The sequence below is a fragment of the Theropithecus gelada genome, chromosome 17, assembly GCF_003255815.1.
Source record: "Theropithecus gelada isolate Dixy chromosome 17, Tgel_1.0, whole genome shotgun sequence".
NCBI lineage: Eukaryota > Metazoa > Chordata > Mammalia > Primates > Cercopithecidae > Theropithecus > Theropithecus gelada.
The window spans coordinates 56,781,986-56,805,038 of record NC_037685.1 but is presented as its reverse complement, the minus strand read 5'-3'; the positions used below and the strand labels follow the sequence as shown (position 1 = coordinate 56,805,038).

At 50.3% G+C, this 23,053-nt stretch overlaps 1 protein-coding gene across 1 annotated transcript in view; it reads right to left on the bottom strand.

Annotated features, from left to right (window-relative positions):
• ATP12A (ATPase H+/K+ transporting non-gastric alpha2 subunit) overlaps positions 1-15,535 on the bottom strand; it is a 31,437-nt gene extending 15,902 nt beyond the window's left edge. The window contains exons 1-11 of the mRNA XM_025364409.1: positions 15,215-15,535; positions 14,320-14,478; positions 10,648-10,707; positions 7,855-8,058; positions 7,008-7,121; positions 5,892-6,026; positions 5,643-5,760; positions 5,114-5,382; positions 3,695-3,893; positions 3,432-3,541; positions 1,444-1,578 (exon numbers count right to left, since the gene is read on the bottom strand). Coding sequence (XP_025220194.1) covers positions 1,444-1,578; positions 3,432-3,541; positions 3,695-3,893; positions 5,114-5,382; positions 5,643-5,760; positions 5,892-6,026; positions 7,008-7,121; positions 7,855-8,058; positions 10,648-10,707; positions 14,320-14,478; positions 15,215-15,223 — 1,512 coding nt within the window. The 5' untranslated portion in view covers positions 15,224-15,535. The remainder of the gene's footprint in view (positions 1-1,443; positions 1,579-3,431; positions 3,542-3,694; positions 3,894-5,113; positions 5,383-5,642; positions 5,761-5,891; positions 6,027-7,007; positions 7,122-7,854; positions 8,059-10,647; positions 10,708-14,319; positions 14,479-15,214) is intronic.
• Positions 15,536-23,053: the final 7,518 nt, after the last annotated feature.

Below are 23,053 nucleotides of genomic sequence, written 5' to 3'. Positions count from 1 at the left end.
GTTGTCTATTTAGCTAACTGTGATTCTTTGTTGGCTCACTATCCACAAAGAAGACGTTCACAACACAAGAGTTCTTCTCTAGGCTGGGCTTGGTGGCTCACACCTGTAATCCCAGCACTCTGGGAGGCCAAGGTGGACGCATCACCTGAGGTCAGGGTGTCAGAGACCAGCCCGGCCAGCATGGTGAAACTCTGTCTCTACTAAAAATACAAAAAATTAGCTGGGCAAGGGGGTGCATGCCTGTAATCCCATCTACTCAGGAGGCCGAGGCAGGAGAATTGCTTATACCTGGGAGGTGGAGGTTTCAGTGAGCCGATATCACACCACTGCACTCCAGCCTGGGTGACAAGAGTCTCTTTTTGAGAAGAGAAACTCCTTCTCAGAAAAAAAAAAAAAAAAAAAAAAAAAAGAGTTCTTCTCTAACCCTAAATTCCATCCGAACTAAGATGGGTGGATAATCACCAGAAATCTCCACACATACAGTTGTGGTTATTCTATTTCTATACTTGACTATTGTGCAAAGCTCAAGTCCAGATCCTGCTTTCAGCATGGGCTCTGTGGAAAATCCCATCTGCATGGGGACCTGGGGCTCCCAACTGTCATTTGTGTTAACATGGGGAGGCTGTGACGGCTGACTGTTGGTCAGCCCCGCATGCTGAGATAACCAAGCAAGGATGGTCATCTTCTACCTGAGCAGGGGACGCAAAGGAGACCCCCACCCACAGCACAGGGGATGGCCCCGGAGAGCGATGGGGCTGGCAGCTGAGGGGCCGCTCAGTGGTCTCCCCAAAGGGCAGGGCTTGCTCCCATGGCCTGAACTGTGCCACACTCCCTCTGTGTAACGGTGGGAGAATCGTGGACTTGGTGTCAGCCTTGGCAACACCGGGTGCTGTGCAATTCTGGCCTCTCAACACTTTTTAAGGGCCTACTTCCTCCTCTTTGAGTCAGGATTCGTCAGTCCTACCTCACAGGCCGGATGCGAACATGGAACGAGGCCATGTAGGTCAAGGGCCTGATGCACTAGAGGTGTGAGGAGCGGGTGTTCCGCCTCCCCGCTGCCCACCTGGCATTCATGCTTTGGAGTGTGGCTGCTGCTCCTCGCGGCAGAAGGTATCTGCTAGTGGTGGTGTGAGTGTGTGCGTGTGTGTGTGAGAGAGAGTGTGTGTGTGAGTGTGTGTGCCTGTGACAGAGATGGCTCATTCATAGAAGCAGCCAAGTCCTGATGACGTCCTTGCCTTTCTTTCTTTTTCTGCCCTGTTTCAGGGCTAGGAAGGAGGCCAGCAAGTAGCTTGACCTAGGGGACCAGATGCCCGGGTGCTGTATCCCTGACGGCTGTCTTTGAAGTCAGGTATCCTTCAAAATATGAGGTAAGCAAAGGATACATGCAAGTAGAAAGGTCATGCTGCCAGTAACAGAGATTACCAGGTGTGAGGAAAAACTCACCTGAAATTTATTAGTAGAGTTAAAAGGGATTTCAGCTACTTTGCGGTTTCTTTTTCTAATTTCCATCACATCACCCAAAATGACCTCTGAGAATTTTAAAAGAGCAGTTTCTGAGGCATCTCCAATCACAGCTTTCTGGGAATCAAAGAAGAAAAATATTTGCAGCACATATTTAATGAACCAACATGCCCTCAGCACAGGACCCAAAACACACCTCCTGATCCCATTACCATCTAGTTGGAGAGACAGTATCACGTGATCAGGGAGGGCCACAAGACAGTGGTACGGGTGTAAACAATGGTGCCACCTACTGGCATTAGGGATGTTTGGAGAAGCTGGATCTCTGTGAGGACTGAAGATTTCGTGGAAACAAGCAGCTACGAACTAGATCTTGATAGACAGGTGGGTTACCAATACACAGAGAAGAAAGCCTTCTAGAAACCAGGACGCAGGTGCAGGGACGTGAGGTGCAGGCTCCTCTGTGAGCGTTCATTGGATGTGGAGGGCGGGGAAAGACCTGGTGGGCCCTGAAGGGTAGCCTGAGGTCTAGACTTGAGAAGCAGAGCACAGGGAAGTACAGAAAGATTTTGAACAAAGTTAAGTGAATATAAAAAGCACCATTTAAGGAAAATTAGGGGCATTTGAGAAAGACTCCAGCAGGGATAAACTGGAATCAAGGAGGCTTAATTTCAATCAATTAAGAGGTTGATACAGCTATTTAGATGCAAGGTACTGCTGATAAAAAGTAAAGTTACATGTATTTTGAAGCAAGAATGATAGAACTTGGTGACTCACTGGATATAAGGAAAGGATAAAGTCAAAGATGACTTCCAAATGTTCTGGCCCAATGACAAATAGAATGGATGTAGCATAGAAAATTAGAAAATTGGGGCAAGGCACTGATGTACAGCTAGGCTGGGTACGGGTGGAAGTAAACGAGCATGATTTGTGCAGCTTCCTAGTGGAAGCACACAGCCAGCCAGAGATCCAGGTTGGAGCTGAGGTAAGAAATTAGAACTGGACATAAAGATTTGGAATGGCAGGGCGCAGTGGCTCAAGCCTGTAATCCCAGCACTTTGGGAGGCCAAGATGGGCGGATCACAAGGTCAGGAGATCGAGACCATCCTGGCTAACACGGTGAAACCCCGTCTCTACTAAAAAATACAAAAAACTAGCCGGGTGAGGTGGCAGGTGCCTGTCGTCCCAGCTACTTGGGAGGCTGAGGCAGGAGAATGGCGTAAACCTGGGAGGCGGAGCTTGCAGTGAGCTGAGATCCGGCCACTGCACTCCAGCCTGGGCCACAGAGCGAGACTCCATCTCAAAAAAAAAAAAAAAAAAAAGATTTGGAAGATATTGACAAAGAAGCAATTGGCCAAAAAGAGCATTAATGAACTGCCTGACGGAGAGAAAAGCAAACAAACAAACAAAAAAATAAGAAAGAAAAAGAGTCAGGGAAGGAAACAGATGGCAAATAGAAAAGCCAGGAGAACAGAGATTCAGTGACTCATCGAGATGGAGAGGAAAAGGGAGAAAGGGAAGGAGGAGAGGGCAGGAGGGGGAGAGTTTTTTGTATGTTCCAATATTCCAGGACCCCTAGAGCTTTGTCTGCAGCCATATTCTAGTTAACAGGAGTCCTATTTTTATCCAATCACATTTTAAATTTCCATGAATGGCATGTATATTAAAAGGAACTTTGATTACATCCACTTAGCTGGCAGAAAAGTCAAGAAAGTAACTTAGAGGTGCATTCATTTCCAGAATTTTCTAAAGACCCTAAAGCAATATTCTGAAACCTTTTAAGCATCTTTGTATTCTCAAAGCTAGTGTGCATGAAGAAAACTTTCTGTATGTCTTGTAAGTCCAGCTTGCTCTTGCAAGCACTGGACAAACTTTATGCAACTGGAGAGATGAAATCAAGCACACAATCAGACCCCAGCAAGTGACCCAAACTGGCTGTGATTTAAGACCGAGTGCTGCAGAAGCATTACCTTCATGATGGGAACATTTTCCTGTCCTGGCTTGAACTCGGCTCGGTTACACAATGTTATTATCTTGGATAAGGAGGCCCAAGTCCTAGAGCTTTGGTCAAAGACCTGGTCTGGAAGACAGAGAAAGAACAGTGGCTGCTGTGGGTTGCGCTGGCCGTCCATGAGTCCAGCAATCCTCCGGCTACAGACCCTGCTGCGTGCTCAGCTCAGCCCCAGGACGGAGTCCGCAGCTCTGACCAGACCAAGCTCTCCATAGGACTTACTTGAATGGTTTTCACTGGTGTCAGCCACAAAGATCTGATTGTCGAACCACAGATGGGCCACTGTCATCCTGTTCTGGGTCAGTGTCCCGGTCTTGTCTGAGCAGATGATGGAGGTGGAGCCGAGGGTCTCCACAGCCTCCAGGTTCTTCACCAGGCAGTTCTTCTTGGCCATCCGTTTTGCTGTCAGCGACAGGGTCACCTAGCAGGAGAAGGAAGGACGCTTTGGGAAAAATCCTCATGTGAACTCAGGTCCAATAATACAGAAATAGCCAATGTCAGCTGTGATTGAATTTTAGGAGACAGCTGGACTAGTTTTAGGGGAGAGGTGTGGTTGCCGGCACAGCTAAACTGACCTGGTGGCTTACACGCCACCAAGAGCCAGCCCTCTATGCCACAATCCTTTTTTAAAGATTAAATACGAGACACTTTTCTTGTTCCTTCATGACTTGAAGAAAACAAGGGACCCACGGGCAGCAACACAGACAACGCTGCTGTGGCTGGTGCCCACGTACAGCCACGACACCGCCTGTGGTCCCTAAGCAGGAGTGTGCTCCAGAGACTGGCTGGTGCATGTTGCCAGTTGTCCCAAAGGACACACTTATGGCTTTGGGGAATTCATCAGCTTTTGTGTTGAAACAACACAAAAAATGAGCTTTTCATTTTTAAAAGCTCCATATTTTAAAGATCCTTTTAAACCCCCAGATCTCAAAGGGTTCTTTTGGCTCCCATTTCCCCAAATTACTATCTCCTGGAGTCAGAAGAGACCTGGACTTCAAAAACTTCTCTTTTCTTTGGTCAGGACAACAGCAGGCCAATGATCATGTAGTCACAAAACCGGAAACATGAATCCTCTCCTCTCCTACCCCGTGGGACCCCCATGGCAGAGACTGAGGAGGAGGGGCTCTTGTCTCGGGACTGAATGACATAGGCCATACACGCAGAGCCAGAGCTGGGTCTAGGGTTGGCCAGGAAAGGGCTGGAGTCCTCGGCAGGAAAAATGAGAGGAATTTTTTTTTTCCTAAGAGAGGTCAGTGGAGTATGGCAACGTGCCTAAATGCCTAAGTTGTAGAAACTGCCAAAGAAACGTGGGGAAGGCATCAGGCTTCCAGAAAATCTGTGAATGGTGCAGCCTGTCTTATCCAGATCTTAAGGGGCAGTGTAAGCTACGTGAACTGCAGATTGAAAGCATAACGTTTTCATGGAAAACACAGTCAAATATTAAAAATACAGCCATTTTTTTTACAAAACTGTTTCTTTCTCCGTAAGAAACAGTCTATTCAGAATGTTCCATGGTTGTCCCTGGCGGAGAGGGCATGGTGCTCTGGACTTGGGGGAGATTGCAGTTTGTGTGGGCACCTCCCCAGTACCAACGCTATGTCCACAGGGCCGGGTGCAGGCCGTCTAACAGCATGGACTCACAGTGACCGTGGCCAGGAGGCCCTCGGGCACATTGGCCACAATGATGCCAATGAGGAAGATGATGGAATCCAGGACTCGATAATTCATGGACACTGCGATGATGAAGAAAAGGATGCCGATGGAGACAGCCACTCCTGCCACAATGTGAACGAAGTGCTCGATCTCAATGGCAATGGGCGTCTTCTCATTTCCAACTCCTGAGGCCAAAGAGGCGATATGGCCAATGATGGTGCGGTCACCCGTGTTGATGACCATGCCGGTGATGGTGCCTACGGGGCAAGTAGACGTTTTATTCCAGGGGTCCTCAGCTAGAAGGGGTGTGCAGCCAGCTTGCAGCCCTCTCTGGCGGCTGGCACAGTCAATAGGCACACCACATTCCACAGGCCACGCATCATCCTCTAGGCCCTTCAGTTCCATGCTTCCTCTGGGATGAGCTTTGTAACAGGGTGTGGCAAAGGACAGACCTGAGAGCCCAGGAGGGAGAAGGGACACAGGTGGACATGTGGGCTGAGAGCCAGAGGCCTTTTACCTTCCAGACACGTTGTGGAATAGAAGCAGATGTTCTTCGTTTCCAGGGGGTTTTCATGGGTAAACTCAGAGGAGCGGGGCTGGGGCTCAGATTCCCCCGTGAGAGAGGAGTTATCCACCTAGAAGAAATGTTGAGAATGGTTCACAGCTGGGTACCTCATTCCCCGCCTCTTATACTGATGCTGGGAAAGACCACAGAGCCAGCGGGTTTGGAACATGGTCCTTGGGGTGGGTGCCCCCTGCTGCTTACCCGGCACCCCTGAGAAGACAGCACCCTGATGTCTGCGGGGATCTGGTCTCCTCCTTTGACCTCCACAATGTCCCCCACCACCAGCTGCTCTGAAGGGATGGTCTTCTTCTCGGAATCGCGGATGACCAGAGCTTGCTACAGAAGAAAACCATGACAGACGCCTCAGACCCTGGAGGGACACCGGCCCTCCTCCCCATCTGTGCCGCACCAAACCCCAGGACAGAGGCCTTGGAACTTCCTGGTCACTGTCACTGTTGGGTCCATGCTGTTAGGCAGCCTGCACCTGGCCCTGTGGACACAGCATTCGGCTGGAGCCTGAGGCTGTCAGAATAGCCAGAATGAAACAGAAGACTGCTTCACCCGAGGCCTGGAGACTCTAAGAACTACTTTTCCTTGAGCTCACGGAGATTTTCTTGGAACAGAAGAGTCACTGTTGGCCAGATCTGGCCAAGCCAGAGTCCTGGGCCTCCTAGAAAAGGAGACCGTTAAGGGTGAGCAATCCTGGCTGGGCATTGGGGCAGAACACTGAGGGTGGGGCTGGGGAGGCTGATAATCTTGCCAGGGTCAGGGAAACTTGAACGAGGTGATCTCCTGCTTCAAGCTTGGCAAGAGGCATCTTTTCCACCCAGAATCTCTCCTCCGGCCTGCAGTTCTCTGGGCCAGAGACGGTGCGGACACCTGACAGGGGTCTTTGGGGAAGAGGGGAGCGCTGGGCTTCCCCACCGATTGCATTCTGGGGCTCAGTAGCAAACATGTGACCCAAACATGGTCACAGATAAACAACTGCAGGCTGGAGGTCTCCTTGGCTGCCCGTGAAGGAACACTCCCGGACCTTCCGCAGGTCCCTTCCGGAACCCAGAACCACTGTCCACAAACACCGAGGAGCAGGAACAGAAGATGCCATGCGCTGACCAGCACTGCCCTGGGTGGTACCTCATTTGACCACCAGAACCCTGTGAGGAACTGGGGTTCCAACAGATGGGTTAATTCACCCACGATGGCTCCGACAGGGGCGGAAGTGGGCACACTTGGCCCTCAGCGCCCTGTGCCCCTCTCAGCTGAGGCTTCCTCACCCGGGAGTCACCAGAGGCCAGAGGACGGGTGACTGCCACTCACCTGAGGGATCATCTTTTTGAAGCTGGACATGATGTTGGTGCTTTTTGCCTCTTGGTAATAAGCAAAGATCCCCGTGAAAATGACCACCAGGACAAGCACAGAGCCCAAGTACACCTGGGTGAGGAGGAGGGCGTCAGTCAAAGAAACCGGCAGTGGGAAGGAGACAGGCCCTGGGGCTAGAGCTCTCCATGGGCGGGTGCAGCGCTGGCGGTTATGCCCTGGTGTAGTTTACAGGCCACAAAATTTGCCCATGTTAAGTGCACAACTTACTGATTTTTTAAGTTTACAGAGCCATGCAGCCACCCTTCACCGCAGCCTCAGACATCTCCACCCTGCCTGGAGATCCCCCCGGCCCCTCTGCTGTCACTCCCTGCTCCTGTCCCACGCCCTGGCATCACCGATCTGGTTCCTGCTTGCAAGGATGTGCCTGTTCTGTACATTTGGTGTCAATCCAACCCCATGACACGTGGCCCGTTGCCTCTGACTTCTGTCTCTTGGCATCATGTTGGCCAATTCAGTTTTGTGGATTTGGTACCCACGTCTCGGCAGGCACAGTCTCTCTCCGTGTTAAAGGGAGAGGTTAGCCTGGGGGAGACAGAGCCCCAAACTACTTCACATGGATGCAGATTTTCTCCCCCTTAAAAATTCAAGGTGTTTTGTATATCCCTTTTCATTCTCACACTGCCTCTGAAGCATCAGAAAGCCAGATCAAATTCCTGTTTTCCAGCTGGGAAAATGCCTGACTTTCCCACACCTAAGCAGTGGCATCCAGCCCTCAGCTGTGCCTCCGAGGCTGCACTGGATGGCTCTGCCAGCAAAACCAGGAGGGGCCACCCCAGAGCCTTACGTTGTTCAGGGATGCAGACTTGTTGCTGGAGTACTCAATCCCAAATGCAATCCAACAGAGAAAGGCGCCCACCCACAGGAGGACAGAGAACCCCCCCACCATCTGCTTGAGGAACTTGACGATCTCAGGCGTCTGCTTGGGAGGGGTGAGGGAGTTGGGCCCATCCCGGGCCAGGAGCTCGGCGGCTCTGGTGCTGGAGAGACCCTGGGAAAGCCAAACAAAGCATATGCACAACCAAAACAAACACAAATTAGACCGTCCTCCTCCCTCAGGGGTTGGGCTGCGTAGTTGTGCGGCTCGGGGTGAGGCATTAACGTGCCCAAAGAAGGTCTTGAGAAAAGCGGACCGTGCCTCACCTCTCCAGCTGCCCAGCTTTTTCTGAAAGACTGTAATGCTTCATAGCCAGGTACTGTGCTCTGTAAATTCACTCATTTAGTCTTTAAAATGACCCTTGAGGCAGGAGCCATTATTCCTCGGTCTCCTCATTCGCAGAGGTAGAATTGGAGGCACAGAAAAATTATGTAACCTGCCCGAGGAACCTGGCCTGTCAATCAATGGTAGCGACCGGTTTCAACGTGGTGACTGGGTCCAGAGCTACCGCACTCTGCTCTGCTAAGGGGTTTTAGTTTCTTAGAGGTTTATCCAGTGAGAGGAGTAATTTGATGAAGGAGGACACTTGGAATGAAGAAGCTGGTCACCAGGGCTAAGAGCAATGCAGTAACTCCCCAGGAAATAGGGAAACTTCTGGAACCCTGCATAGATAGCATGTGGCTTTAGTTTCCATCCTTACGCCTCCTCCTTTTCTACCTTTCTACACATCCAGCCTAAATTCTCATTCATCTTGACAGGCATAAATCCCACCCAAGCCCTGAGCCCATGTGAGCAGCCCCTGCCCTGGGGGGCCTGCCATCCATGAGGCACCCTCACCTTTGAAACCCTGCATGTTCACAGGAATTTCCCCCACAAACGATCTTTGTGGACAAGTCTGTAGATACCTCTTCTCCCTAATTATGTTGTAAGCTACTTAAAGGCCAGGACTCTGTCTTCCTTTTTTTTTGAGATGGAGTCTCACTCTGTTGCCCAGGCTGGAGATCAATGGTGCGATCTCGGCTCACTGCAACCTCTTCCTCCTGGGTTCAAGCGATTCTCCTGCCTCAGCCTCCCACATAGCTGGGATTGTAGGTGCCCGCCACCACACTTGGATAACTTTAAAAATATTTTTAGTAGAGACAGTGTTTCACCATGTTGGCCAGGCTGGTTTCAAACTCCTGACCTCAAGTGATCTACCCACCTTGGCCTCCCAAAGTGCTATGATTACAGTCCTGAGCCACCATGACCGGCCGGTCTTGGTCATTTCTGTGTCTCTCTTGCGTCTCTTGCTTTTTCTGTGGTAGTGATTCAAATATCTGTTGAATGGCTTGATTCCCGTCTCCCTTCACTAGCAATTCCTTTTCCGGAACCCCAGACTCATCTTTCTGAATAACTGCAGAACATTCCTCAGGGGTGTTCCGGAAAAACTTCTTAGGGTATAACTCACAATACGCTCATCATCGGCTCCTCCCTCCTGAATCTTCCCTGCTCTCACCTCCTGGCCCCCACCCCAGCCCATCATCTGACCAGCTCTCCTCCTCCTGCTGCTGTGACGTGGCTAGCGAGATGAGGGGCTCAATAAAAATCCCCGCAAGTCCTGCTGCTTGTGTTTGTCTGCAATATCTTTTTCTTTTTTTTTTTTTTTTTTTTTTGAGATGGAGTTTCACTCTTGTTGCCCAGGCTGGAGTGCAGTGGCGTGATCTCCGCTCACCACAACCTCACAACCTCCGTCTCCTGGGTTCAAGTGATTCTCCTGCCTCACCCTCCCGAGTAGCTGAGATTACAGGCATGTGCCACCATGCCCTGCTAATTTTTTGTATTTTTAGTAGAAATGGGATTTCACTATGTTGGTCAGGCTGGTCTCAAAACTCCTGACCTCAGGTGATCTGCCCACCTCAGTCTCCCAAAGTGCTGGGATTACAGGCATGAGCCACCGCGCCCAGCCCCTGCAATGTCTTTCAACATTGTTTCAGAACCTTGTTTCACAGTCCTGGGCTGTTGTTCCATTCTTCTAGACCTTTCCATTTCTCACTTTAAAAAAATGATCTTCTACGAGAGCTGCCTTTTGAAAACCAATGAAATCACCTCCTTGTGTAGAAACCATGTCCCTTCTGCCTCTACGACAGCCCCTGCTTGTTAGTTTAATGTGAATACTTTGACAGCTTCACCCAGATGACCTTCCTGGCTTCATTCCTGCTGCACCTGTCCCCTCTCCACACATACTAGCTACCAGCAAGCCCAGACTGTCTCCGGCTCTGTGCTTACTGGCCCTGGAGTCCTCCACCAGCTTAAATCCAAATTGTCTTGAGTTCCAGCGCAAACACGGCAGCAGCCCAAGAGCCAGCTCTGGCCCCTTCAGTCAGAATCCACCTTTCTCCCAGCATAGCGTTTCTACTTCTTGTGGCCATCCCAGCAGGACAGAGTGAATCTCAGGATACTTCCGTACACATTTGCCTCCCCCGAGGCCAGGAGTCATCTGTCCCTCTTGGTCCCTCTCACTGCCAGGCCAGTGTGAGCCCCACAGTAGGTATTTCTGTTGACTTCAACAGTGTCCAGATGCAAATAACTGCAGTCTCAAAGGTGCTGCAGGGGCGCCTCCTCCTAAAGTTGCCGCTACTCTTCCACACACCCCCCACCACACACAGCCTTCCCTCTGGAGAGTCGGGAGGCTTCTATTCTGAATCCCTGGTTCCCACGACTCACCGTAATGATGTCTGTGCCATATTTCTTTTCCAATTCCCTATTGCTGAGTTTGTGGTCATCCTAAAGTCCATGAAAGGAAGAACAGAGTGAATAAGATAATTCCAAAAGACCCAAGTCCCAAGCTTTGACCAGCCATGGAAGCTGGGAATAGCAGCTCTGAGGATGGGAGGGGACCAAGGAGTGTGGGGGACAGGAGAAAAAGAACTCCTGTGCTAGGCAGCTGTCCAGCGAAGGATGGCACTGCCTCAGGAGTGATTGTCCCTGAGTCGGCACAATCCTGCACTTGCTGTTACTATCCAGAAGCTGCCTGCAGCTTTTCTGAACAAAGCCATGCACCTCGCTTCAGTCTGAACTCTGGCGCATACATGTCCTGGCACCCTCATCTTCCAGGTGCCAATGAGCTGGAGGCTTCCCTCAGACCTGAACCCTGGGATTGGCTGGGGCTGCTGGCAAAACCACGCTAGACCCCACTTCATGGGCTGGCACAACTCCTCCCCCTTCGCTGTGTGGGCTCTGGCAGGGAAAAGCAGCTTCCCTCACTCAAGCTGTGACGCTCAGGGAGCTCACTGGGCAGAGCAACCCTGCAAGTAAAGGTTCTGCTGAATAAACCCACACCATTGTGGCTGCCACTTGTGAATTCTGCTACAGAATCATTAGACTACAGCGGGGTTTCTCACCCGCGACCCTGCTGCCATTCTGGGCGAATAATTCTTTGTTGTGGGCTCCACCCACTAACATCCTCCCCTCAGTTGTGATAACCAAAAATGTTTCCATTTTTCCCCTGGGAGAGGGGTGGGGGAATCCTCTTCTCCTCTCCCTTTGAGAACCACTGGGCTAAAGGACAAGAAGCCTCTTCCTGTAGCAGAAAACCTAGGGTGAGTCTTCCTGGCTCCCCCTACAAAGCCCAGCACTCAGGACTCTTTAAACCCCCATTGTGTGAAACAAAGATTGATACTGTTGACTGGTACTCACATCATCTCTTTTCTTACGCGTATGCAAAAAATAGTTCCATGTTGCAGTAAGAGACTAGGCCTTCCAATAAAACAGAATTCATTATTATCACTATTATCTTGGTTCTAGCCCTCTTCTCAGCCAGATTCTGCTTTGTTCCTTCATCCCTTCCACTAATATCGACTGAGTGTGATATTGCGGGGGATTCAGAAGATTAAGGCTGTGTTCTGCACAGAGCACAGCATAACACGCTAAGTTTTGGGCAGATACAAGTAGTGGATGATCCAAGCTATTGTCCCCATGCATGGACCTCAGACTTTAAGGTCCCTGCAGATAGCAGAGGATCTTTCTTGTCCCTTCACCCTGGGCATGGGGATGAGAGCATGGGGGAGGGATGGGGTAAGGTGCTGGTGTGTGTCTGGGGTGCCCTCTACTGGCCAGCACTGGACTAGCACAGGGCAGCACCCCACCCACCTCTAGGGTCATTACCTGGCCCTTTATTCAAAGGCCAGGATACTTCAGGTGTCATTAGGCACTAATTTGCCAAGAAAGGTTGGGAGGCAAAAGCATTCAATATGTTGCTGAAATTACAGGACCCTTGTAATGTCAAGGGAAAAATAGGTATGTCTTCAATCTTAAACGCTAGAGATAATGGGAAATAATAAGAACTATCTATCGTCTGGTGCTGTGCTGTCTTTTCCCCGTTTTATCTCATTTAATCCTCCTAGTAACCCTAAGAGGTAGAAAAAAAAATTCTTGTATTTTTCAAAATAGAAAACTGAACATCAGTTACACTGGGATTTGAATTGAGGTCAGTCCAATTTCAGGGATCTGTTCTTAAATGTCTATCATGATAGATACCGACAAATGCCCAGTCGTGTGCTGTAAAATGTTTAACAAACTCTCCAGGAAAGATAAATACAAAGCTCGGATTTGTAGAGTTTGCTGATTTCTCACTAGAACCAAATTTCAAGCTGCTAACAGGATGTCAGTCAGCCTGCTGAATTTCTGAATACTTCACAAATGGCTCTCTAGCACAAAAGAGCAGTCACAGAGCTTTAAGATCTGCCAAGGACGGTGGGGACAATCCAGCACATCTCAAGCTCAGTGTAGAAGTTTCCCCTTCTGTGATACCGATAAAATCTGTCACATTTCAGACCCAAGGCAGTTTTATTACTAAAGTGGCCAGTTTGGGCCAGACACAGTGACTCACGCCTGTAATCCCAGCACTTTGGGAGGCCCAGGCAGGTGGATCATCTGAGGTCAGGAGTTCGAGACCAGCCTGGCCAACATGGCGAAACTCTGTCTCTACTAAAAATAACAAAAATTAGCTGGGTGTGATAGCGCCTGTAATCCCAGTGACTCGGGAGGCTGAGGCAGGAGAATCGCTTGAACCCAGGAGGCGGAGTGTGCAGCTGAGATAGCGCCATCGCACTCCAGCCTGGGCAACAAGAGCAAAACTCTGTCCCCCCCCCCCAAAAAAAAAGCCAGTTTTAATAACTCCAGAGCACTTCCTTAATAATAAGAATATTGCACACCCCTAAAGCACCTGAATTGCAATGTCCTCATCTCATTGATTCCCCTCATAGACCCAGCAAATTATTTATTTCCCATTTTACACAGAGAAAATGGACCTTCAGTGAGGGTCAGTCATTTGTTGCCAGTTTCAGCTCAGTGGAGACATGGGACTCTGATGGGGCCTGAGGTCCTCCCAATCCAAGCTCCACATTTTTACCACTGCAACTGCTTTTCCCTGCGGTTTCACACCTGCAGTCTGCATGGCCTAGGGGCTTCGGTTTTCCTCCTCAGAAGTTCCAGCTCAAATAGTTTTACTAATCAGTTGAAAACTGGTAAGTGGTTACTTACTTCTCACTGAAGCAGCTGTGGGGAGAGAGGTCTGGCCTTGCCTGTGGGGCCTGGAATCAGAGGCTCCTCCTTCTGAGTTCTACAGGGACTGCCTCCAACCAGAACGCAGGAATCCTGCAGAGGTCCTGACCTCTGGGCAGATACTATCACACCATTCAAAACACACACACACAACACACATACACCACATACACCACACGCACACCACACACATACACACACCACACACACACCACACACATACACACACCACACACACACCACACACACACACCACACACACACCACACACATACACCACACACATACACACATCACACACACACCACACACATACACACACCACACACACCACACGTACACACCACACACTAGACACACACCACACATACCACGCACATACACCACATACCACACACATACACATACACACACCACACACACACCACATATACCACACACAGAGACACCAAACACACACACAGACACACCACACACATACACACACCACACACACACCACACATACACACCACACACTACACACACACCACACATACGCACATACACCACACATACCACACACATACATACCACACACATACACACACCACACACACACCACATATACCACACACATACACACACCAAACACACACACCCCACACACAGCACACACATACACACAGCACACACCACACACACACCCCCCATACACACATCATACACAAGGAAACCAATCTCAAGGGGATTTCAAATCCCTCAGACTGAATGTGGTAAGAGGTGGGTTCTAGGGCCAAGCTCTTGCGGGGAAAGGCCATAGCCGGCAGGACCCCTGTGGCTGAAGGCTACTGACCAGGTGGAGTTCTTTCTGAAACTCCTCTTTGTGATTTTTCTTTTTGCGTTCCAGGCAGTTGTTCTTCAGACCCCTGTACTTCTCCTTGCCATCCCCCTTGTCTGTCTTCACGATGTCCTTAGTTCCGCTGAGCTCCACGGAGTAAATTTCTGGGGTTTGCTGAAAGAGAAGCGCAGGTGCAATATCAATATTGGCCCCAAATGGGGTTTCCGAAGAGGCGCTGAGCGCCCCTCTGCGGGGTCGGGACCTGCAGGAGTCAGGAGCCCCTTCTCCCTTTCCTTCCCTCCTCTGGGGAGGCCGGAGGGAGTCGGACAGTGGAGTCTCTCCCCCACCTCCCGCTGACCTTGGCTTCCCCTCCGCCCGTGTAGAGGGGAGGCGGGGTGGGCACAGGCCAGCCAGCAGCTCCTCGGGGTGACCCTTCTCTGGGTGGAACAGGTGGGAAGTTACCCCCCAACCCCTGACTGATACCTCCAAGGAGCGGCGAGGTTTCCTCTGAGGTGTCCTTCCCAGAGGACACACCAGCTGCGCGTCCTGTTTCCTGGGGAGGGGGCACCCACTAAGCTTACGACCCTCAGTCCTGATCGGGGGGCCCTAACCGGAGGGCATCCCTGTCACCCCATCTTCCCGAGTCGGAGCCCGCAGGTGCTACGGAGCTGGCCCAGGACCCCTCGGCCCCTCTCGCACCTCTGGACCGGCTTCTGTCCCCGGCCAGCCCCAGCGGCCGCAGGGAGAAGCGGTGCCCAGGCCGGGGGGCGCGCAAAGGAAAGGCGGCCTCCCCTTTCCCCCGGACGGGGCGCTTCTTCTTTTCGCCTTTTCCTCGCTTCCCGCCAGCCTGCTCCGGTCCCCGGGGGCCTTGGCGTCTCGCGTCCTCGGCGGGCGCGGGGGCTGCACGCACCTGGGACATGCTGGGCTGCGGGCGCGGAGCGCGGATCCCGGACCGCAGCGGCGGAGCGCAGGGTGTGGGGCCTCGTGCGGCACCGGCAGCGGCGGTGGCTGAGGCGCTGGCGGCGGAGATACCGGAGGCGGCGCGGGCCCTGCGCGCACCTCCGCGGCCGATCTCCAGCCGCTGCGCTCCGGAGGCTGCACCTGCCTTAAATGCCGCCCGCCCCGCCCACGTCCCCGCCGGGGCGCAAACCGGCGGACGCCTCGGAGGGCAGGACACCCGCCGGCGCGCGCAGGGAGCCAGACCCGTAGCGAGGGGTCCGGAGAGTCCGAGGTCGAGGACTCGCTGGGAATCCCCTTCTCTTTAGGAGCCGGACGCCGGGGCGCGGGGTCTCCGGGGACGGGTCCGGCGTCCCGGTGAGTGCGGCCCCGGTGCCGGCTGCGCGCCCAGAGCCAGACCCGCTGCTCCGGGGAGCTCCCGGCGCGCCCACGTCCTGTCCAAGCTTCCCCGAAGACCCACACACGCCTTTTTTTTTTTTTTTAATGTAATTTGCCTACCAATAAGTCAATTTATTAAAATGTATACCCAGAGAAGGGGAAATTGCAGTTTCTAACAGCGGCTACTGTTGGAGATGTCGGGGCTTGAAAAGGCCAGTGTGTTTCTGAGAGTGGATTGAGATAGGTAAATTCAAGCTTCCGAGCGAATACGGTAATAACTGAGAGACTCTGAAGACTAGCTGAATTACTTTGCAGGATCCAGATAAGAATTTGGAATTCTGAAATAATTTGGAGAGGGAGTGGGAAGGAGAAATGGGAGGATTAGGGTCGCTGAGACCACAGGAACCTGGGGCCCCAGGCTGCGGGTGCGCAGGAGCGGAGGCTGTTGGCTGGACTGGGCTGGAGTGTCTGTCTCCAGCCATTTATGTCACTCCCAGCTGAGACTCCATACATAAAGCAGAAAAGAATTTCTGACCCTGAAAACTGATGTGCATGCTAAAGTAGTGATTGTTTTATACTGCTAAGTTTGGGTTGGTTTGTTATGCAGCAATAGATAACTGGGACATGCTCCATGCTCTTAGTGCCCAGCATGAGTTTTTGCACAGGATAGAAAATGTATTTCCCCCTGACACTTGAAACGTAAGTACTCCAGATGAGAAAGATAGCCTGAAAACCGTATTATCAGAGAGTTATTTAACAGTTAACAGTGGAGGAAATCAAACACCTTCTTTTAAAAGAATGAATCGTGAAGTCTTAAAGTCAGTGAAGAATATTAATTAATGGAGAGGAACATAAAAAATAAAACCCACGAATAGAGTTTAGTAATCAGCACCTATTTAGAAGAACAATAAGAACTTGACATGATTGAAATATATAAAAGAAAGTAGAAATAAATTTCCAAAGAGGGGGCACTTCATTGGGCCCTTGATGCTCGGCTAATAAGTTTCCATTTAGATAAGGACTAACAGGAGGGTGCTAAGTTTTATTCTTTTCAAAAGTTATATATCAAATATGGTAAAGATTGTCATTTTAACCACGTTTAAAATGATTAAGAGTGAGGAATCCAGAGAAGTGGCAAAAGTAACAATCCCATCATGCAGCGACTAGAACACCTGGCAGAAAACAAGAAGAGCATTGGGTACATTTAGAAAAGGTAGAAGAAAAGCAGTAAGTTTGTGCCCAATTGTAATTAGGGGTTAATCATAACCTCCTGTTTCTTTCAGATGCTAAATTTCCGTAGTAATTCCAGATCTTGACTATAGTTGGTAATGAGGGACAATTGGGAAAAGAAGCTTATTTTGAGGGAATTTGAAGTGTTAGTAGTTAGAGATGTGGTTTTGTAAAGTAGCAGTCGAAACAAAGATACTTTCTCATGGCATATTTGTGATCTTAGATTTTCCACACCTCTCTGTCCATCATGGCTTTCGAATGAGACTAAGGGAATGTGTTGTACTCGACATAGTGAACTGTCTCCACAGTGCTGCACACACAGGTCTTTCCCCGTTCTCCCTCCTTCTTCCTTTCCGAAAGGGCAGAATCTGAAGCCTGGGCTCCTCCCTCTGTGAAGCAAGGATGACACCAGCGAGTCACTTCTTAACTAAAATGATAAGGGACAGGAAGACTCCTAGTGGCATCTGGTGTCGAGATACACATCATGGATTCTCTTGAGATGGAGGGAACATTAAATTCTAGTCCAAACCCAGCAACAGTGTGCTTCTGGGAAGCTCTGTGCTCCATTCTTGGAATACTCTTCAAATGAAAGGTTTGCAGACGGGGTGAGAAATACAAAATGTGTATGAAACTGATGTTCCACTGTCTGCTGAGAATCCAAGCTAAAGGCTTTTTGGGAACAGGCGGCTGCTGCTCACCTTAAGCTGTTTCAGCTCCTGCTCCAACTATTGGGACAGATGTAGAAAAGAGAAGCAGGGTCCCCAGAGAGATGTCTCTGAGCTGAAGGCCACTTCAAGCTTCAAAAGCAAACTCAGATCCTAGGGACTTGACTGAGGGATGGGGAGGGAGGGGAAGTGGGCTAAAAAGAGACAATGACACAGCTTTAGAAAGTACTAACTGATGGCACCCTCCCTTGATCCTTGGAAAAGATTGCTGCTTTATTTTTTTTCTTAAGACGGTCTTGCTCTGTTGCCCAGGATGGGGTGCAGTGTGATTATAGCTCACTGCAACTTCCGCCTCCTGGGCTCAAGTGATTCTCCCACCTCAGCCTCCTGAGTAGCTGGGACTACAGGCATGGCTAATTTTTGTGTTATTTTTTTTGGTAGAGAAGGGGTTTCACCATGTTTCCCACGCTGGCCTCCAACTCCTGGGCTCAAGCGATCTGCTCACCTCTGCCTCCAAAATGCTGGGATTACAGGTGTGAGCCACTGAGCCCAAGATTGCTGCTTATTTCTGTTGGTATCAAGGGTGGAAGAGTGTGTGTTACTACCAGCCTGGACAAAAACATTTCCATGGTCAGGTTCTCTGGCACCTCTCTGATCCTGCAGAGTTATTGGCTCCTGCCAGGGGCCAGTCTCAGCTGTCGCTGCTGTGGCCTTTGTGGCAGCCTCTGGTACCGTTCAAATGTCCTGGAGTGTTGACTTCTATCAAAGAGGGAAAATGGGGCCATTCCCAACCCTAACTCCAGAATCGTGTCCTTTGCTGCCTCTAGTCATCTGGATACCCAACTCTGCCTTGAGGTGAGTGGGCCCTGGGTAACTGCGATGCAGGCACCTGGAGGCACTCGCCTGTAGAACCAGGAATGGGATTTCTCCTGAGACATGTTTGGTCCCAGGGCCATGACCCACAATGTTCTGGGCAATGTACCCTGATCCCAGCCAGTGCAAATGGCTCCTCGAGGGTTGGCCATAGAGGCCAGGCTGCTGCCGGGAGACTTCCTCAGCCCACGTGTGCTAGTAGCAGCTTCTGCTTGAGATTTTCCTGCTTTTCAAAACAAGCCTGTCCACGCCAACGTTCTCTATTATACCTGCTCATATTGATAAACATTATATATTTGGGATAGGATGTCATGATATATGTCTTTTCAGCTCGTTTTAATTAAATTATATACTCCATGTATTTAAGCCATACTAGATATAGGGGATGGTGGGGAGATATGGTACTAAAATCATGCCATCCTCTGCCCTCTAGGAAGTTGGACTTGAGTTGGAGAGACCAAATTAGTGAAGAACCAATAGTAAAGGGGCCAAGAGGGAAAATAATTTAGCACTAACTGGTATGGGCTCTAAGTGCCTTCAGAATTTAAAGGAAAGAGGTTTCTCTGGGAGAAATGGCATAACGTGTACTACTTAGGATTAGTTATTCAGATTTTCTTCTATCCCTTTGCACCCTCCAAGAAAGTGGGGAGAGAGTCTGGGAGAGCAACTGAGTTGGGGCCTTGTGTGTGTGGCTTCCCCTGGGGGCCCCAGGAGGTCCCTCCTGTGCGCAGGGCCGGCCACCAGCTGGCTCAGCAAGGTGTGACTGTGAGGATCCCCACACAGAGGAGGAGGATCCAGATGACAATGGGAAGAGGAAGTTCCACTTCCTGCTTTGCATCCGACTGGCCTGTGCCTCTGCTGCCCACCCGGCCTCTCCCTGTCCCTGGATTCCTCTCCTACACATGGGACAGTCCCCACCTGGAGCCCTCCCTACGCACCTGTCTCCACTCAGCACGCCTGGCTGTGACTCGGCCAGTGTTCCTCTCCTGACGAGATGAGGGCCGCCTGGGGTTGGAGCCAGGATGAAAAAACAAAACGAAGCTTCAGGCAAGCACGTTTCCACACTGTGTCCTCATTTCTTCATGCACAGGAAATCCGGAGATTGGCATGTGAACATCCTTCAGAAAAGAAAGACTTTTCAGAAATTAGCAAGTCAGCTCCGGCGATGATCCTGCCTGGAGCTGTAAACACCATGACTGATGGGAGTCAGCAGTGGCATTTCCAGAGGCAGGTGCGGGCCTGTGAGGGGCTCAGACAGGCACACCTTCTCTGCCCCTGGGTACAGCTGCTCCGAAATGTCACGATGGCTGGGGTACTTGAGGTTACCACAGTGTTCATTCTCTGTGACTTACGTTGGCGAATAAGATGCTTTTTATTGTATTTAAAGTATACAACATGATGTTCTGATATACTTATGCCAGTGAGATAGTTATGATTATCAAGCAAATTCACATATCCATCCCCTCCTACAGTTATCCTCTGTATGTGTGTGTGTGTGTGTGTGTGTGTGTGTGTCCGTGTGATGGGAGCATCGGAAATCTACTCTATGAGCACATTTCCTGGATCTAATACAATGTTGCCACTACAGGGCTCACGCTGGGCCTCGGACCTCTAGACTTTCTCACCCCACATATCTGCGGCTTTGGGTCCTTTGCCCTGCCTCTCTCTATTTCCCCAAGTCCCCCATAGTGAGATGCTTTTTCAGAAAATTACCATTTTCCATTTAATAGGTGATTGAAAAACAAACTTCATTCGGAGTTTTTTGATTTTTGGTTTTCAATCTTAGAATGAAAATAGGTTTCCCCCCATGTGAATCATCCCCACTTTTATCTTAGAAAGTTGTAACACCTATAAGGCCAGGCGCGCTGGCTCAAGCCTGTAATCCCAGCACTTTGGGAGGCAGAGGCAGGTGGATCACAAGGGCAAGAGATGGGGACCATCCTGGCCAACATTGTGAAACCCCGTCTCTACTAAAAATACAAAAATTAGCCAGGCGTGGTGGCGGACAACTGTAGTCCCAGCTACTCAGGAGGCTGAGGCAGGAGAATCACTTGAACCCAGGAGGTGGAGGTTGCAGTGAGCCAAGATCGTGCCACTGCACTCCAGCCTGGCAACACAGTGAAACTCCATCTCAAAAAATAAATAAATAAAAGAAAGTTATAACACATATAACATATACACAACACATATATGTATATAAACTGTGTATAACATAAAAGATGTTATTCACACAAATACGCTCGTTAACTCAGGAGGAATGTGAGACTCTTTGATAAGTGGGAGGCTGCCTTGGTCACTGGCTCCCACGCTCTCCAGAGCTGGGGGGACAAACACAGACACACTAACATTTATTTATTCCTGAACTATTGATTGGAGGCTTGTGATATGTGAGCAGCATCGTACCAGACCCATCCCCTGAAAGAGCTTTCAGCCTGTCTGGGGAGATAAGACATTACCCTTAGATGAGAATATTAACATAAGAGGAGTCCGAAGCCAGCCCGAAGGCCAGTGCTGGCTCAACAGGTCAGACCTGCTGTTCAGAGCAGTGAGGAAGGGATGAGCTCTGGGCAAGGAAAGAGGAGCAATTCTGGAAGGGGCTCAAGTTCAAGTGGATTCTGAAGGCTGGGCAAGCTGAGGAGGAGGGTGGTGTGTGATGCGGGAGAAAACGAGGCGGGAGGAGACTGGCTCCTGCAGAGTCCAGGGTGGGTGTAGGAAGGAACACGGCGGCCCAGCAGACAGTCCCATCAGAGCACAGCAGACACTGGGCTTTATTCTTGTGCTTTGAGGCCCTTGAGAATGACAGCAGCATGATGGAAACAACTTTTTATTTATTTATTTTTTTTGAGACGGAGTCTTGCTCTGTCGCCCAGGCTGGAGTGCAGTGGCCGGATCTCAGCTCACTGTAAGCTCTGCCTCCCGGGTTCACACCATTCTCCTGCCTCAGCCTCCCGAGTAGCTGGGACCACAGGCGCCGCCACCACGCCCGGCTAATTTTTTGTATTTTTAGTAGAGACGGGGTTTCACCGTGTTAGCCAGGATGGTCTCGATCTCCTGACCTCGTGATCCGCCCGCCTCGGCCTCCCAAAGTGCTGGGATTACAGGCGTGAGCCACCACGCCCAGCCGGAAACAACTTTTAGGAGAAGATGAGAGGATCTGTCGCAAAAAAACAAGAGCCCTCTTGACTTCGTGAAGTTGCTTGGCCTGCAACAGTTCCAGCCTGAGACTCCGGCCTGGGTTCCCCTGTGCTAGCTCCTGCCAAGAGCAGATCTGTACCAGGAGACTCCTGCCTCTGCCAGATGCAGTGGAGCCCCCTACACTGCTAATTTCCCTAAGACTATTTCAGACACTATTTATTTACCCTATCAAGAGTCTTTGCGATGAAACCAGGAAAAGCGCAAATGACTGTCACCCAATCCAAGAGAAACGTCTATGTCTCCTCCCGCTCCATGCCCCTGATACGTGGATATTTATCCATGTTTCCAGGGTAGACCGAACTGCTCTAAGAGTTGTGTGGGGAGGCGGGAGCTAGGGAATCAGAGAATGTCACAAACGACCTGGCTGCCTCGATCACAAAGATTAGCTTCAATCTAATAATGAGGGGGCTGTCGTTCTTAAACGATGATCTAAATTAATTTTTTAAAAAGTAGGATTTGAGATCATGGCTTTTTGTTTGTTTGTTTGTTTTCAGACAGAGTTTTTTCACTCTTATTGCCCAGGCTGGAGTGCAGTGGCATGATCTCGGCTCACTGCAACCTCCACCTCCCAGGTTCAAGCGATTCTCCTGCCTCAGCCACCCAAGTAGCTGGGATTACAGGCACCTGCCACCACGCCCGGCTAATTTTTTGTATTTAGTAGAGATGGGTTTCATCCCATGTTGGTCAGGCTGGTCTCGAACTTGTGACTTCAGGTGATCCACCCGCCTTGGCCTCCCAAAGTGCTGGGATTACAGGTGTGAGCCGCCACGCCCGGCATGGTTTTTTTTCTAGTTAATAGAGCTGTATTCATCCCCCTAAATTTTCATGCCAGATCTGTCCCTTGTGAGATGCCAGGCTGGGTTTTGGGGTGCATTAGAACAACCTTGTCCTTTTGTGGCCAGTGTCCCTCCAGGGCAGGCACAGATAATGATTACTTCGTTATCTTGGCCACCTTTCTTTCTCTCTCAGGTGCTTTAAATAATTGTCTATGGTAATTCAACATTTAAGTCAGCATGAAACAAGCTGGTCTCGTTCTGTGAACACATTTATCTTGGGATCAGCACGTCACAAAGACAAGACATTCACTCTTGGAACAAGTGGGAAAAAAAGAGAAGGAGCACAGCCCACATCCCAGTCTCACACACGCCAGCCCTGACTTAGTCCTTGCTAACCCAGAAAGGCACACCAAGTGGGCAGGCTGCCGCCAATGAAGGGTTTAAAAACATACCTAGAGGCCGGGCGCGGTGGCTCACGCCTGTAATCCCAGCACTTTGGGAGGCTGAGGTAGGCGGATCACCTGAGGTCAGGAGTTCAAGATCAGCCTGACCAACATGGAGAAACGTCATCTCTACTAAAAATACAAAAAATTAGCCGGACATGGTGGTGCATGCCTGTAATTCCAGCTACTTGGGAGGCTGAGGCAGGAGAATTGCTTGAACCCGGGAGGTGGA